The sequence below is a fragment of the Melanotaenia boesemani genome, chromosome 1, assembly GCF_017639745.1.
Source record: "Melanotaenia boesemani isolate fMelBoe1 chromosome 1, fMelBoe1.pri, whole genome shotgun sequence".
Classification (NCBI taxonomy): Eukaryota; Metazoa; Chordata; class Actinopteri; order Atheriniformes; family Melanotaeniidae; genus Melanotaenia; species Melanotaenia boesemani.
In genome coordinates, this window is record NC_055682.1 from 41,229,117 (window position 1) to 41,242,651 (window position 13,535).

The 13,535-nt window shown below is 41.9% G+C and overlaps 1 protein-coding gene across 3 annotated transcripts in view; it reads left to right on the plus strand.

Annotated features, from left to right (window-relative positions):
* The window catches only part of arnt2 (aryl-hydrocarbon receptor nuclear translocator 2), a 54,610-nt gene that overhangs the window by 16,084 nt on the left and 24,991 nt on the right, over positions 1-13,535 (plus strand). For all 3 annotated transcript variants that reach the window (XM_041985849.1, XM_041985760.1, XM_041985921.1), the window contains one exon: positions 8,774-8,876. In XM_041985849.1, coding sequence (XP_041841783.1) covers positions 8,774-8,876 — 103 coding nt within the window. The remainder of the gene's footprint in view (positions 1-8,773; positions 8,877-13,535) is intronic.

Sequence of the window (13,535 nt, forward strand, 5' to 3'; positions counted from 1 at the left end):
CCAGCGGTGGAGCTCAGAAAGCCAACCCACACAGCCATGAACCGGGATGAGGGGGCGTTCCTGCTTTCCCACACCTGGAGCAACATCCTCCAGCGGCAAGCCATCAGCAGAGGGCGGCATCGACCTGTCGGCACCGAGCCATATCTGTGGGTCGGCGCCGCCTCAGTGAACATCAGCTGACTTCTACACATCACACAGCATCCAGTCACACCTCTGATGAAGAAACATGTCAGGTAGGATGATGATAAGTGTCTGATAACATAAGAACTAAATCAGCTATAGAAAATTATAGACACTATGGACTTTATTGGATTATTATTGTCAAAGGAAAAGGTAAAACCAGGTGATTTTTTTCCTGTTTAACACAATAGGTATTATTCACATTATAATTCCCTGGTTTAAACGACATCCCAATATAAAGCAGTAAAGCCTGTTAGTTGTATAGTATAACATCCATAAATAGATCTGTTTTATCATGACATAGTTCATAAATGGCGCAGAATGTAGAAGCAGTATTTTGAAACTTCTTGTCATCATAATGTGAACGACCACTGTTGCACCAGTGAACCCCCCTGAACCACCGTAACAGTAATGAATGTTATTATAACCCCTGTGGTACTGAAAAGGTTCCAGGATCATTCGGATGCTGTCACATTTTGTCTGAAGTGGGACTAAAGGCATATAATCAACAATACAGGCTGCGATAACGTTCCATGACTAACAAGTGCCTGAAATAATAATAATAATAATAATAAAAACAAGCAGACAAAAGCGCAATGGTTCATTCTTTCTATGAAAAGTAGTTCTTGGTGAACTTGTTGAAAGAGTGTTTTGGTTTGTACAGCTCCAAACTGCAGAAGATCCAGGCCTCTTTCCTCCGTTTAGTCCTGTTGAAAATTGATAACCTGCCAGTACCAATATGGCGGCTTTGCTGACGTACAAAGCGGAGACCAGTGCAGCCTACTATTATGTATGTCCAGGCTGTGGAGACATGGCTGCTACAGAGAACATTTTTTGTCTTATGTTGGTTTCATTTTAGTTTGAGACGCTGATGGCTGTAAAGTTGTTGAACACACAGTGTCCAGCAGGGGGCAGACATGTACTGTCATATCTGCTGACGGATGTCCGTGGGCTGAACCTCATCCAGAGCCACAAGAAGTTAGAATAACACCTTTATGCAGAGCTGGGATTTGGATGGAAATGGACCTGAGTACATAAACACACAAGCTGTGAAGTTAGATTTTAATCACCTGGATTAAATTAAATGAATTGAAATGGAAAAATACTTCATTAATTTCTGAAAGTAGATAATATTTTTGTAGTTTTATATATTTATTTCAAATTAATTTTCAGTAAAAAAGTTAAGCTCTTGTTCTTGAGGCTAGAAGAAATGACCATAGACAAATAAACCTTGGTCTGCACTTCGTAAGCGACGCCGCCATATTGGTCCTGGCAAGCTATCGATTTACAGTAGGACTGAACGAAGGAAAGACGCCTGGATCTTCTGCACTTTGGGGCTAAACAAACCGTAATACTCTTTTAGCACGATCACCAGGAACACTTTTCGTAGTAAGAATGAACAACTGTTTGCTTTAGTTTTTAATTTTATTTCAGGCACTTGTTATCCTAGCCTATATTGTTGATCAGAGGTGCACAAGTCTGGTCCACGAGCTCTACTAACCTGCAGCTTTTAGAGGCATCCCCTCTTTAACACACCTGAATCAAATGAATGACTCGTTACCAGCCTGTGCAGCTCTGAATGACGTGTGGATGAGGGAGCTCAGCCATTTAATTTGTAAATGTTAGGCGTTACTACTTTACATAGGGACACTTTTTAAACCGGAGTATTGTAATATACATATCCACATCTACTCCTAACACTTGCCTTTGGCTGTAAGTTTTCCCACCCATTACGTATTTAACTCACTTTATTCCCAATAAACACTCTACTGATCGTCTGTCAGTGATTATTGGTTAACAGTTACGTTACAATTTATAAATTTTCCACCATAAATCAAATCTAAAAACACGATCAACTGAAATTTTACTAACCTTTATTATTGAATCCATTTTAAACGAAACAACCGTTCACTCGTATTCATCTAATGAGCTTTGTGTCGCACCAAGATGGCGGACACATCGATGTGTCGCAGCAGCGAGCTGAGGTGGTCGATGCGGCGTCTACGTATAAATGTCGAAGGAATGACCTCCTGTACCTTCCTCTGTCTGAACACACTGTTTCACCACTATGGAGGGATGGAGGGAGGGAGGGAGGGATGGATGGAGGGATGGATGGATGGTCCAAAATTACACAAATAATGACATTCAAATATTTAGTTTATTTATTAGTTTATTTAAGTATTATTTGTTACAATAAAACCATCAAACTCCCTCTTTTGGTTTAGTAAAATGACTTTTTGCTCAGATAAATATTTTGCTCTTAACATATTCAAACTATCCTGTCCCTGGTTTTATATGGTTCATTAACGTTGAAGGTGACAGCAGCTCCAGGTGACCTCACTGTCTCCACCCCTGAAGCTTAGGTTTGTCAGTTTTTTCCAGGTCATTGGTGATCCAGGGTTTGTTATCGAAGAAATATCTCACTGTTCTTGTTGTGACGATGCTTTCCACACAGAAGTTGATATAATCGGTCACACACTCAGTCGTGGTACTGATGTCACCTGGAGGTGTTTCTAGAATTATCTAAAGATGCTGTCTTTGGTCATGTGACCAAGCCGGACATCCAGCCTGTGGAAGGACTGAACAGTTGTAGGTTGGGTAAACGGATTTGTGGGGGAGGAATGAAGTGGTGTTCAAGTAATTTTAGTGTTCCTAATGGGAAACTTCGTGTACAGGCAGGGTCTCACAATATTAAAACATCAACAATAAAATCCACTCACACACATCAAACATGACTGTCCACTGGAATTACCAATAAAAAAATCCATGGAGGAAATAAAACCACTAAAATGAAAATTAAAAAAAGGAAGCAATACACCAAATGACCCTTACATAATTAAAACTGCTCAAGATAATAAAAACACTGCAAAAAACATTAAATAAAATCAGAAAAAAGCATCTGCAGCTGTTTATAAATGCTTTTTCATGTGGAACAAAGTAGTTTCTCAGTGTTCGTTTTGTGGTTCTGGATCTCAGCCCTGAGGGAAGCAGTTGAGAGTCCTTGTGTAGAGGGTGGTTCTGGTTTCCCACAATGCCCCTGGCTTTCCTCATTACCTGCTGCTCATACACAGCAGGCAGTGAGGGCTGAGAGAGGCCTCCTTCACCACCCTGCTCAGCTTGCTGGAATCTTTTGTTGGCTCTTTGTCACAGCTTCCACATTAGCATCAAATTCAGCTTGTTATCTATAACCATACCAAGATATTTATACTGTTCCACCTGCTCAGTGTCTTTATCATTTATTATGGTGTGTGATGACGAGTGAGAGGATTTCCTAAAATTAATAACCATATCTTTGGTTTTGTCAGTATTTAGGGTGCAGCCGCCTTAACTGAAAGAAGCAGGACTTTACCACAGCGTTGACTTGTGAGTCGAATTTTAGGCAGGGGTTTATTTTTACACTGGATACTGGATTTTTCATGTGGTGCCAGAGAGGAAAGGTCAAATGAAAGGGTACAGCTACAGCCACTGGATTTTAATAGCATGATCTCTGTATTTTTTGTAATAAAACTGAGGAAATTCAGAGCCAACTTGACCTTATTGAGACAATCAAGGAGAGGCTGAACAGAACCGTTATGCTTTAAAGGGAAATAGACTTGACAGTGAAATGGCATGACATGCTTTCTAAAAAATAGCACCAGTAAATAGAGAGGGAGCAAGAGAGGACAGAGAATGGTGCCCTGTGGCGCCCCCCAGTGGAGGACATGAGAAGCAGCGGTAAAATCATCCTTCATGACGCAGAAACTCCGATCAGAGAGGCAGGACCTGAACCACTGCCGAGCTGAGCCAGCACTGCCCACCCTTTGTCCCAGCCTGGAGAGAATGTCATGGTCCACTGCGTCGAAAACAGCTGGTAAATCTAAAAGCACAATTAAAACACAGTCCCCAGAATCCATTGCTAAAAAATGTCATTAAAACCCGTAAAAGAGCAGATTCAGTGCTGGAACACTTCCAGAATGTCATATTTATCTAGAAAGGCCATCAGCTGGGTGTCGACCATTCTTTCCTAGAGTTTTAACAAAAAAGGTAACTTGAAGATTGGCCTAAAATTAGACAGCAGAAGGGCTGAGGCCAGATTTCTTCAGCAAAGATTGCACCACCGCATGTTTAAAACTGCTCGGCGCTACACTAGAGGTCAAAGACCAACAGTAGGAAACAACGTCACAAGGAGAGCCAGATGGCCTCATACTGGTAGCCAGTTTCTCTTACGTGGAAGGGAAAATAGGCTCGAAGGGATCCAGGACAGCAGGACAGGGACCAAGATGAACGGGTCATGGAAGGGAGGAGAAATACTGGCCCAGTGCTAACCACCATGTCCAAAAAAAACAGTTAAGAAGTTAATCACAGAGTTCTCTGGAATCTTTTAGAGGGACGGGCTCATGAAACTATGTCAGAAATATTTTGCTCTTTTATCAGTTTTCACAGCTCTTCCATAACAACACCAACTATCTCTCAGTAACTGAAAAGATACTTCCAGTTTGTCCTTTTTCCACTTTCACTCATTTCTCCTGCACTGTCACTTAACCAAGGCTCCGATCTGGGCTTAGATGGCACAAGTAATTAAAATATAGTGTGACATCATTTATCTCCAGTTCAAACTGGACAGCAGAGTGAGACTTAAGTAAAAACCATTCTGAGCTTCAGCCAGTTTTTTTCTTGTGCTATAATCTTTCACCGTAGTTGGTTTCTGATCAGTTTTAGCCATACCCCCCCATTTTTTTCATGCCATCTCATACTGCTCTAAGATCATTGCTGCTCAGTTTTTCCTCCAGCTTGTGCTTATATCTAAGTTTGGCCATCCTAATTTCTGCTCTAATTTCTCTTCGTGCTTCTCTTATGTCTCCTTCATCTCCTTAAAACTGTATGATTTTTCATACAAGTTTACAAGTTACTTGTAACCCAAACTTTGTTTTTATTATATTCTTTAACAGACTTTTTTTGATCACTGTATCCCCACTTAAAAAACATAATTAATTGCACACTGTGCCAGTTAATTAATCTAAATTCAGGGCAGAATCCTTGAATATAATTCAGTTCAATTCAGTCTTTTCAGACTCTCAGCTTGGTCCATTTAAGAAGTAAAAGATCATTAAAAACACATAAAGGTAGTACAGAAAAGAGCATAAATTACATCTATTATCCTTACAAGCACATTCTTCAGTGCCTCCAGAGTTATATTGTACACTCCTTTCCGTAGGCATTGTTAGAGTCCTCCAATCTCAAGATGAATTTATATGCACAGTGATAGTAGCATGTAAGGTGGTGACTGGCACTCGTCCATCAGGGGACCTTCAGTAGGATTCAAAGTGCATCATTAAATGCAACTTGCAACTTATTAAATACAATACAATTATATACATTGTAACTGGAAACAACACCACTAAGTCCTCACTTTTTACACAGTTAAAGAGATCACTGTAATGCTTTCTCCAAAGCTCAGCAATATCTGCAAGTGAACCACTTTCGGGCCAAAGAATTAGCTCTCAGTGTGATCGCCCTCCTTTTAATGAATCCCACAGCGCATTTAAACTGTGAACCAGCTAGCTTCTTAAACTCGCATGCAGAGCCTTACCTTGGTTTGCCTAAGTGACCCAGTTTTTGAAGGCCTCTCTAGCTTGCTGCTGAAGTTTACTCACATGCTAATTCCATCCTGGTCTAACATTTTGACTTTTAGCCCTTTTGTCATAAAATGTTTTGCTTGCATTGTTTAATCCATTCAAAATGTTACCATACATAGTACATAAATCATTGTTATGGTCTGGGTTAGCACAGTTGATATCACCACACAATATAGCATCATATGGAATTTGAATTTTCCCTGCATTCTTTTCAATTAATCTAGACTGTTGCAGATTAGACTGTGTGAGCTTTGACCATTCTACTTTACCAGTGTAGGGGTGAGTATCCTTCATGGTCAGCTCAGGCAGTGACTCTACATTTAACATTACAGAAATAGGCATGTGATCTGTTGATGCCATCCTATACAAAATCTCAACATTCTCTATACTTCCATGAGCATCTGCTTTGCATATACAGTGATCAAGCTGAAGTGTTGTATTTCAGGCCTCACTAACAAATGTCAAGCTATTGGTTGGCTAGACAAGATTAAATTATTGTCTTGACAAAACTGAGACAAGTGTTGACCAAATAAGCACATCACTTCAAAAACATCAGAATTAAAATCATTGATTACATAAAAGCAAGTATATTCACTTTCTTCTATAAAGCGCTAATAAGAGCGAGTCTTTCTTCATCCTCATTTCCAGCACCTTCATACGACATGTACACATTAACAAACACATTATTATTAATAGTTATACACCAATCGACCCCTAATCTGATCACACTATTAGAGTCATGTTTTTTATGACACATTATAGCCTCTCCTCCAGAAATTCTAGCATTTACTAACCCCAAACAGGTGCAGTGTGAGCTGGGCGGCGGCCGAAGGTGGGGACCCTGGCGGTCTAATCCTCGGCTGCAAAAGCTAGCTCTAGGATAGTGGAACGTCACCTCTCTGGCGTTCAGGAAGGAGCCTGAGCTGGTGTGTAAGGTTGAGCGGTTTCGGCTAGATATAGTTGGACTCATCTCGACGCATGGCTTGGGCTCTGGAACCACTATCCTTGAGAGGGGCTGGACCCTCTTCCATTCTGGAGTTGCTCCTGGTGAGAGGCACCAAGCAGGTGTGGGCATGCTCATTGCCCCCCGACTTGGCACCTGTATGTTGGGGTTTACCCCGGTGGAAGAAAGGGTAGCCTCCCTCTGCCCTCAGGTGGGGGGACGGGTCCTGACTGTTATTTGTGCTTATGCACCAAACAGCAGTTCAGAGGACCCACCCTTTTTGGAGTCCTTGGAGGGGGTGTTGGAGAGCACTCCTTCCAGGGACTCCCTCGTTCTGCTGGGGGACTTCAATGTCCACGTGGGCAATGACGGTGAAACTTGGAGGGGCACTTGGCACCAGGACACTCTAGGCCGCAGTTCGATGATCGACTTTGTAGTCATATCATCGGACTATATATATATATATGTATATGTATATATGAAACATATGTTCTGAATTTCTGTTACCACGGTTACAAACTAGCGTTTCGCCAGCGCAATAATTTACAACAATAAGGCTACTTGAACTTTTTCTCTTTGAACTTTTTTTTATAGGTGTCCATTATCCATTTTCAACAGAAAACCCTACAACCAATCAGAATAGAGTATTGACCCAGACCATGATATAATTCGCATTTAAATTATTCTCATTCGCATTTACATGGAAAGTAATTCTGAATGGAGGTTTACCTGGAAAACACATTTCATTGTCTTTATTCAATTCAGCTAAACATCGGTGGATTGGGAAGGGGTCTGATTGGACAGGGGTGGATGTGACGTATTTAGGTCTACCAGAAAACAAACTCCAGTTCCTGTTTCTTTTCGTTTCCTCTACAACATGGAAGACCACATAATAAAAACAATTTTTGCTTTGATTTTGATTCTAGTTTTGAAGCAGCAGCTCAACACCAGCATACTGCTTCACTTTTGTCAGCTGAGGAGAAGGGAGGTAGAGTACCGTACCGTCATGGCGACAGGCCAAGGCAACGAGCAGAAAAAAACGACCAGAATTAATTTAAAGCGGAATGAATGTTTACATGATCCAAGAATTATTCAATTTGAGTTTAAAATCAGAATAAACCAGCCACTTAATTCAGATTACAGTTTAATTCAGAACAGCCATTTTGATTCGGAATTAGGTGTTTACAAGGTCACTTTAAAGAGGAGTCAATTTTTATTCTGAATTAAAGAGGAATTAAAACTCTTATGTAAACGTGGCCAGTGTTTCTGGTTGTGTTACATACTGGCCACGATTACATGAGTCTTAATTCCCCTTTAATTAACTTTCACGGATTGTGGCTCTTCAGGACCAGAGCTGAGCATCCCTGCAGTAGACCCAGTGAGACTCAGTGGATCCAGTGGACCCAGTAGACCTAATAGACTCGGTTGATTGAGTGGACCAGTAGACCCAGTGGACCCTGTAGACTCAGTCGACTCAGTAGACTCAGTGGACCAGTAGACCCAGTGGACCAGTAGACTCAGTGGACTAGTAGACCCTACCCACCTACCTGAGATGTTCTGTTCGAGGACATTAACATGGATCATATGAAGGACTGTCCTCATTCGTCTGATGCTGCAGCTGCTTCTGGTCTCTCAGGATTCAGACTAAACTTTATTGTCACTGAAACAGAAAACACTTAGACATCAAAGTGCATCTAACCAGAAGTGGAAATATCTGCTGATTAAAGGGAAATCCCAACCTGGACTAAAACATCCCAGTGTTAAGACTTCCAAGCTGTGATGGCTTTGCAGTTCGTCTGAGGAGAAGAGCGCCCTCTGCTGGACTCCACAATGAAATAATCCTCCCAAAGTTGTGCTGTCTGTGCTGATAAATCAGCTGATAGATGATCAGGTATATGAGTTGGATTGGTCAGCAGGTAAACCAGGCTGTTTGCTAACAGGTGTTACACATTGACCCACCAGAACTTGAGCTGTGGTCCAAATGGGCCTGTTTGGTTTCATGTTGTAATGTGAGCTGCTGTTTGTGTATTAACAGGACGGATTCTGGACCTGAAGACGGGGACGGTGAAGAAGGAGGGACAGCAGTCCTCCATGAGGATGTGCATGGGCTCCAGGCGCTCCTTCATCTGTCGCATGAGGTTTGTTGTTGTTCCTGTCCTGTTCTCCCACAGAGTTGCCATGACTGCACATAACTGAGTCAACATGTCTCTGAAGCTTTTTGTTAACAGGTACTCATCAGATCAGTAGGTTTATATGACACAATTCATTCACAAAACAGCTTCCAGTTATTTGCAAAGATCCATTAAAATGGATCTCAGGTTTAAGAACAAACTAAAGAAAAGCATAAAATGAATAAGTAGAATCTGTAAAAGTGCATTTTTACAGGAAAGCTGCAGTGAATTATGTTTTTACCGCTGATGTAGCTGAGTCAGTAGTTTGAGCATGAGGTGGTTGCGTATGGTTGGTTCTGACCTGGGGAATTCTGGCTGAGGAGTCTGGTTGCTTCACAACCAACAAGCAAGTCTGAGACGTATTCAGACCTGAGATTATTTAAACCAGAGGATTATTTTAGTTCACGTTCCACATTCAGCACAATCTGGTCTTCGGTGGGTCGGACTAGTAAAACAACAACATGATGACCTGAAAATAATTAAAACTCCACATTTTCTCTTTGTTTTAGTGCAAAGAAGTACAAGTCCATTATCAAGATATTTACATTTAATCGGGGTGGAAATCTTGATGATTTCACCCCCTCAACTCCACTTCAGATGACTGTGATGGGCTTATTAAACAATTATAGATTAATCCTTTTCCCCTGTGTGACTATGTAACACATCTGTACTTTTACCAAAGTTTTAACGCTTGGCAATCAGGATTCTTGACCTTGGCCAGCACAATCAATATCTATATCATCTGATTCACTACGATGTTCAGGCCCAAAAGCACAGTTTTATCAGCAGAAATGTGCACAACAGATTCGATTGCGCATTTAACTTGTGCAGCATGGTAAGCATGTAACATTCAAAAGAGTCATGTAGTCATCACTCATCACGAGTCTGAGTAATGGCGACCACCTTCACCTGCATACAGCTACATGGCTTCTTACTCGAACAACACATTAAAATCTTTTTTCAAATATGAATGTTCCTTGTAAACTTATGTACAGTAACTCATCTTAACATAAGTAAGTTTCCAAAATGTGGAGAACACAAGAACAGCGTGCGTTTCGTCAGCGTAAAGGGCGGAAAAGGGAAAAGTTCGCCCTCATCTTGGTGTTTCATTGGTAGTTGGTGCAAAACAGGGAAGAAGTTCTGACGTGGTGCAGCGCTTCACTGAGCACTCTGCTTTATTGTGGGGCATTCACTGAAAAAAAAGAAAATTTCATGTCCCAGCAAATAAACAGGGTTACAACTACTTGAATCCTACTGTTGTCTGAGTGGAAACATGGATCAAGGTTTCTCATATTTGTTGTTACAAGCAACGAGGAAGAAAACTGGCTCATCTATTGTTTAATGCAAGACAACTGTTTCTTCACACTGAGGAAAGCATGGAGCTACATCAGATCCTAGCAATCGGTGTGATCATATTTTTATCAGAACATTAACAAATTCTTCCATGTCTGACCGGGAAACATTGATCCCAGGCAGATACGACATGTCTGACGTGTGTTTACCCACAATGCCCTGCGTTGTAGTACGCTTCCTGTATTTGGTTTACTTGCAACTAACCGGAACCTGCATTTGTAGGTGAACCAGAGTTTGCTTCTTTGATCTGCATCAAAGTTCACTTGTTCATCGAAACCTCCCCATTTTCAAATTTATGGCAAAAAAAGTCAAGTTTCAACAATATTTAGTCTCAGTTACACAAATATTCTGATTTGGCTCCAGATCCTGATCCAGGTCCAGATCTGGATTCAGACTGGTTTATGTAACCCTGGCTGATGGTGGCAGAGGCTGCAGGGGAAGTCTACATGAAAGCGTCTGTTTTGCTTGGGTCAATCCCACTCCGAGCTGAGATGGAGAATTATCCATCCACATAGAGACCCGTCTGTTCCTGACGACCTCACTGCACTCATTAGTGGGTTTTAAACCGTCACCTCTGAACAAACAAACATTAATATGAGGCATGAAAACAACCTGCTTCAGTCCACAGGCTGAACATTAACACCATGCTGCATTCCTTTTTACAGCAGAGCTTCAACATTCCTGCAGATCTACACCGTCCATGTTGTCGTTGATCTGAGGAAAACCAGGCTTTAAAATGTGTGTAAGACTGAAATCTTACTAAGCCCACACTCCCAGACGTTGAGGTTGGAGGAAAATTTCTCCTGTTATCCACTACAACTGCTTTCATTCCTAGATTTTCCTGCTTCTTCAGTCAAAAACAGGGACTGCAAGCGGCTCATTTTGACAGTGTGTCAACTCTCCATCACTGAAATCATCTCCAGGTGTCACTCTGCTCTGATGAAGTTTTGATTTTAGAACAACATCATTGTTCAGGGAACTTAAAGACCACGTCTGCAGAGAATCCGGTCGGACTTCCATGGACCATGATCTCCTGCAGAGGTAGTAAAAGGCTGCAGGATGTCTGATACGTCTTTCACCAGTTCATAGTGACTGGCAGTGTTGGGAAAGTTCAATTTCAACATGAATTAGTTCAGTTCAGTTCACACATTTTAAAATGAACTAGTTCAGTTCATAGTTCATAATTCAAATATTTGAACTAAGTTCACAGTTCTAAAAATGAACTAGTTCATAGTTTTTTTCCCCAATATTTGCTGTGAGCTATTACCCTCAGAAAACTGGCATTTTCCTATTGTTGCCACCCATTCAGTCGTAGCAGCTGCAGCTTTCACTCCTACAGGATAAAAACATGAGGAAAAACTTGCTTGAACAGTGTTTTTAATGAGGAATTATTAAACTATCTGAGGTAGGAACCAGGCTGAGGTAGGAAGCAAAGGATGTATCTAAAGTGAAAAACATTTAAACATTATTTATCTTTTCATTAAGTCACTTTTTCAATTTGTGAATGTATTTTTTTCTGACTTGTTTGTCCAAAGAAAAGTTCTAGAACTTGGGTCATAAAAGTGCAACATTCACCGCTCAACCTGGTGCTCTAGGTTGAGCGTTTCTGGCTAGATATATACTTGGACTCACCTCGACACATGGCTTGGGCTCTGGAACCACTGTCCTCAAGCAGAGCTGGACCCTCTTCCAATCTAGAGTTGCTCCTGATGAGAGGCGCCGAGCAGGTGTTTGGCCCTCCGACTTGGCACCTGTACATTGGGGTTTAGTCCGGTGGATGAGAGGGTAGCCTTCCTCCGCCTTTGGGTGGGGGTATGGGTACTGAGAGTTTAAATCTCCTTTTTGGAGTCCTTGGATGGGGTGTTGGAGAGCACTCCTTCTGGGGACTCCCTCGTTCTGCTGGGGGACTTTAATTCTCACGTGGGCAATGACAGTGAGAACTGGAGACATGTGATTGGGAGGAACAGGTCCTCTGATCTGAATTCAAGTGGTGTTTTGTGGATTATCCATAACGAACACCATGATCAAGCATAAGAGTGTCCTCATGTGCTCTTGGCACCAGGACACTAGGCCGCAGTTCAATAATTGACTCATCAGACTTGCGGCAGCATGTCTTGGACTCTCAGCTGAAGAACGAATTTTATCAAGCGTTTTTGGCATGTGGGACTCAGGAGGCAGCTGATGGATATCGGCAGGCTAAGCGGGATGAGGAAGCAGAATCCAGGGATCCTTTCGTGGTCTCCTATCTCTGGGCTTGAGGTTGCTGAGGTGGTTTAAAAGCTCATTAGTGGCAGGGCCCTGGGTGTGGATAAGGTTTGCTTGGAGTTCCTTAAGGCTCTGGATGCTGTAGGGCTGTCTTGGTTGACACGTCTCTGCAGCATCGCATGCACATCGGTCCTCCGGACTGGCAGACTGGGGTGGTGGTCCCCCTCTTCAAAAAGGGGGATTGGAGGGTGTGCTATAATTACAGGTGGATTAAACTACTCAGCCTCACTGTTAAGGTCTATTCAGGGATCTTCGGATCGTAGTCGAACCTAGGCCTGTCACGATAACAAATTTAGCTGTAAGATAAATTTTCTCAGAAATTATCGCGATAAACGATAATATTGCGCAGAGCGCTAATGTGTCATTTTGAGACCATTCTCAACTAATATAGTGACATATGCCATAATAATGCAAGTACACATTTTCAAAGGTCAATAAACTAAATAAATAAAAGCGCCTTTTTCACTGTTGCATCTTCAAATAAACTCCAGACAAGTAGACAAGCATGCCGGTTTTAATGACGAACCAAACTTCAGCACTTTACATCGAACAAAAACCCGTGTTCTTCTTCTGCTCTTCAAAATCTACTGCTTGTGAAACAAAGTCATTCTGCCCTCTGTTGGCCTTATAAGTAACTACAACCCAGCAGTTAGCTGGGATACCACATTCACATACGCCGGGACACCGGCCCAAAAGTTATGCGGCCCACTGGGAATCCTCCCAAACCTCTCGATTAGCCGGCATTGCTCTTAATGTGTATTTTGTCATATACGGTAGTATATAGGCTGATTCTATTTGCGTAATGTGCCTGCGGATTACAGGGGTTATTACGGTAGACCAGGAAGTGGGGGCTTTGTACTGACGTCGTAAGCTAGAATGTGTGTGTTCTGCTTACATGTGGGAAGCAGCGAAACAATAAAAGAGGAGATGCTTGCATCTATTATTTACATATTTCAGCATGAGAATCGGAGGTTTAGCGCGAGAGCGTGAGAAGCCACTTAAATACGC